Source organism: Squalius cephalus, assembly GCF_949319135.1.
Source record: "Squalius cephalus genome assembly, chromosome: 1".
NCBI lineage: Eukaryota > Metazoa > Chordata > Actinopteri > Cypriniformes > Leuciscidae > Squalius > Squalius cephalus.
Window position 1 is genome coordinate 66,096,422 of NC_137122.1, and position 2,656 is coordinate 66,099,077.

General features: G+C 40.7%; 1 protein-coding gene across 1 annotated transcript; it reads right to left on the reverse strand.

Annotated features, from left to right (window-relative positions):
• Positions 1-639: 639 nt before the first annotated feature.
• On the reverse strand, positions 640-2,656 carry LOC307171862 (uncharacterized protein; the record flags this gene model as incomplete). Its single annotated transcript, XM_079893776.1, has 6 exons — positions 640-709; positions 796-823; positions 1,293-1,682; positions 1,893-1,970; positions 2,290-2,416; positions 2,576-2,656. 6 exons carry the CDS (start codon positions 2,654-2,656, stop codon positions 640-642), a joined length of 774 nt encoding a protein of 257 aa, XP_079749902.1.

The following is a 2,656-nucleotide window of genomic DNA, read 5'->3' on the forward strand; positions in this document are numbered from 1 at the left end:
GTCCCAGACACGGCGGGCATGACACTCACAGTCTCAGGGGCGGCGGGCACGACGCATACTACTTTGGTCTCAGCAGATTTGGCGTGAAGTGCGGGCTCGGCTGGACTGGCGTGAAGTGCAGGCTCGATTGGACTGGCGTGATGTGCAGGCTCGGCTGGATCGGGATCGGCTGGTGTTACGGTGAGAGAGGACCCACAAACCCAAAGAGCTTTGTCCATAAATTTAATAAAGGGTAGGTGCAGGTACTCAGTCAGCAGAATCTGGGCGAGTGGATCTTCTAACCCGCACCAGAAACGCTGCTTTAAAAATTCCTCCTCCCAGTAAACATCCTGATGCAGATGCAGGTACACTTCAACAAACTCCTCCAATGAACTCCCATTCTGATTAAATAAAAAAGCCTCAAATTCGTCTTCCTCCATATTCCTTTTTAGGTCGGTTAATCTGTCAGGCTCTCTCAGGGTAGATGAAGGAGGAGACGAACTCACAGATAACTTCCAAGGTTTTAATTAGCAAACTTCACAAATACAAACAAAAAGGGAGCGTGTGCTCAGAATAAAGATCCTTGGCAATAGACAACCTAACCATAAACATTAACCGACAAAAGACAAGTGAAGGACAGGAACTTAAATACACAGAAGATTATGAGGGAAGACAGGTGACGGTGATGATGATGATGAGGACCAGGTGCAGGTGATGACGACTGAGGACTCTGGGAAGTGTAGTGCACACACAGACGAAGACAGAAGAACGTGACCGTGACAGATTGTGAGGTCATGAGTGCATTCACAAATTGACCTTGATGCAGGAACAGGCAGTTGACATACTGCAAAACAGAAAGAAGTTATGAAGGGTGTATTTACAGCTTCTCCTCAGTCCCTTAGATGCATTTCCCAAAACGCTAACCTCATTTTCAAAATAGTGCTTTAAAACCCAACAATTAATCCAAATTGGCCACACCACTATTCCACCTGTAATTGTCATTAATGTTGAAACAACATGTAAATGCTTAAGCACATTTTGAAAAATATTAAGACGCAATTGACTTAGCTGGTCAAAGATATGCTGGACAGAACTGTCAAAACCAATCATACTTTTGTTATTCAGCTATTAAATTTCACACTTGCACTTTAGAGTTTTTAGAATAAACTTAGAATGAGATTAGCATTTTAGAAAAAATGTCTAAGCCATTTATAAACACTGTTAAATATAAACATGTGCACTATCTACAACAACATTTGGACAATTACACTATAAGTATGAGACAATTTGATATAATGCTAATTTTAACATACTTTGTTCACAAAACTGAGGCTGGCCATTTTCATTCACCACCACAGCAGTTGTAGGGGGAATGGGCTCAAGAAATCCATGGAACACAGCCTCTCTGTCATGGAAGACATTTCTCTTGTGGGCCTCCATGTCACAGGTAGCACAGAGGAACTCCATGTCCAGTGGTACACAGTCCAGGCACCTAATCACAGCTTCTACAGCACAGCATCTGTGACAGTTTTGGATGAATACTCTCTCGGCTGAGAGCTTTGCATCCAAAAGCATAGGCCTAGCAGTTTTCATTCTCACATCTGTGAGAAGCTGCCTTTGTTCCCAAGCAGAAACCATTCTGTCTGTTCCCTCCGGAACCTGGACTGCAGTTATGGTGTCCCTTAACTCTTGGAGTCTTGTTTCTAAAAAACAAAAATATACATTCACTTGTCCTTAAAAGGTCTATACTCATGATTATGATCACAAGTATATATCAGTTATACTGTGAGTCTGTAGTGGAAGCATAGACAAAACATAATGCTTAATTATGATTAAATAAATGGTGGAAATTGGAAAAACTGTAGTGTAGTGTAACTACACTACTGTACTACTGTAACACTCAGTATTCTCACCAAGACTTGCCAACTCTTGATCTTCTATCTGAAAGCCCTCCTCATGCACAGGATCCCTTCTTCTGGATTGAGAAGCAGCTGCAGACACAGTCATTTTGCTTAACCCTTTGATCAATATAACATGAAACCAATTCATTTCCAAATGAAAATATTCCATAAGGACTGGAGGGAGGGAAACTATATAAATTATTAATAAACAACACAAGTAAGGATTATCAGTCGCATGCTCTTTAACTATCGTCTATATTAGTAAGCACATTTTTCACAAACATTGCAACACCATTTTGTCAAAGTGGTATCTGACTCTCATTTTATAATACGTGTAACCACCAAAACACTATTTAATGAATTATCTTTATTCTTAGATACAGTAATCATGTTTTAGTAAAGAACAAACCTGATTCAGGGCAGTGTGTTTCCCGACGTTTCTCATGCCTGCCTGTGACCAGTGGATTAGTGAGGGATCTCTTCCTCCTTTTCCTCGTTTTTTTTTTAGGAAAGGCAGTTTCCATGGCCATGGCAGCCTATATTGCAGAGCACTTATATCAGCAGCACTTATAATTGAGCATTATTCAGTAGTTGCATAAAAGGGTCTTACTAACCATTTACATCACATCTATAAAAGCAATAGCAATTAGTATTTTCAGACTTAGGCACTATTTGCTTATCATGACAAGCCTTACCCTGGCCTCATGGAGATAAGCATCACTAATTAATGCTGCCATGTGGATCCTGGCATCATTGGGATCATCAAAGATCCTCAT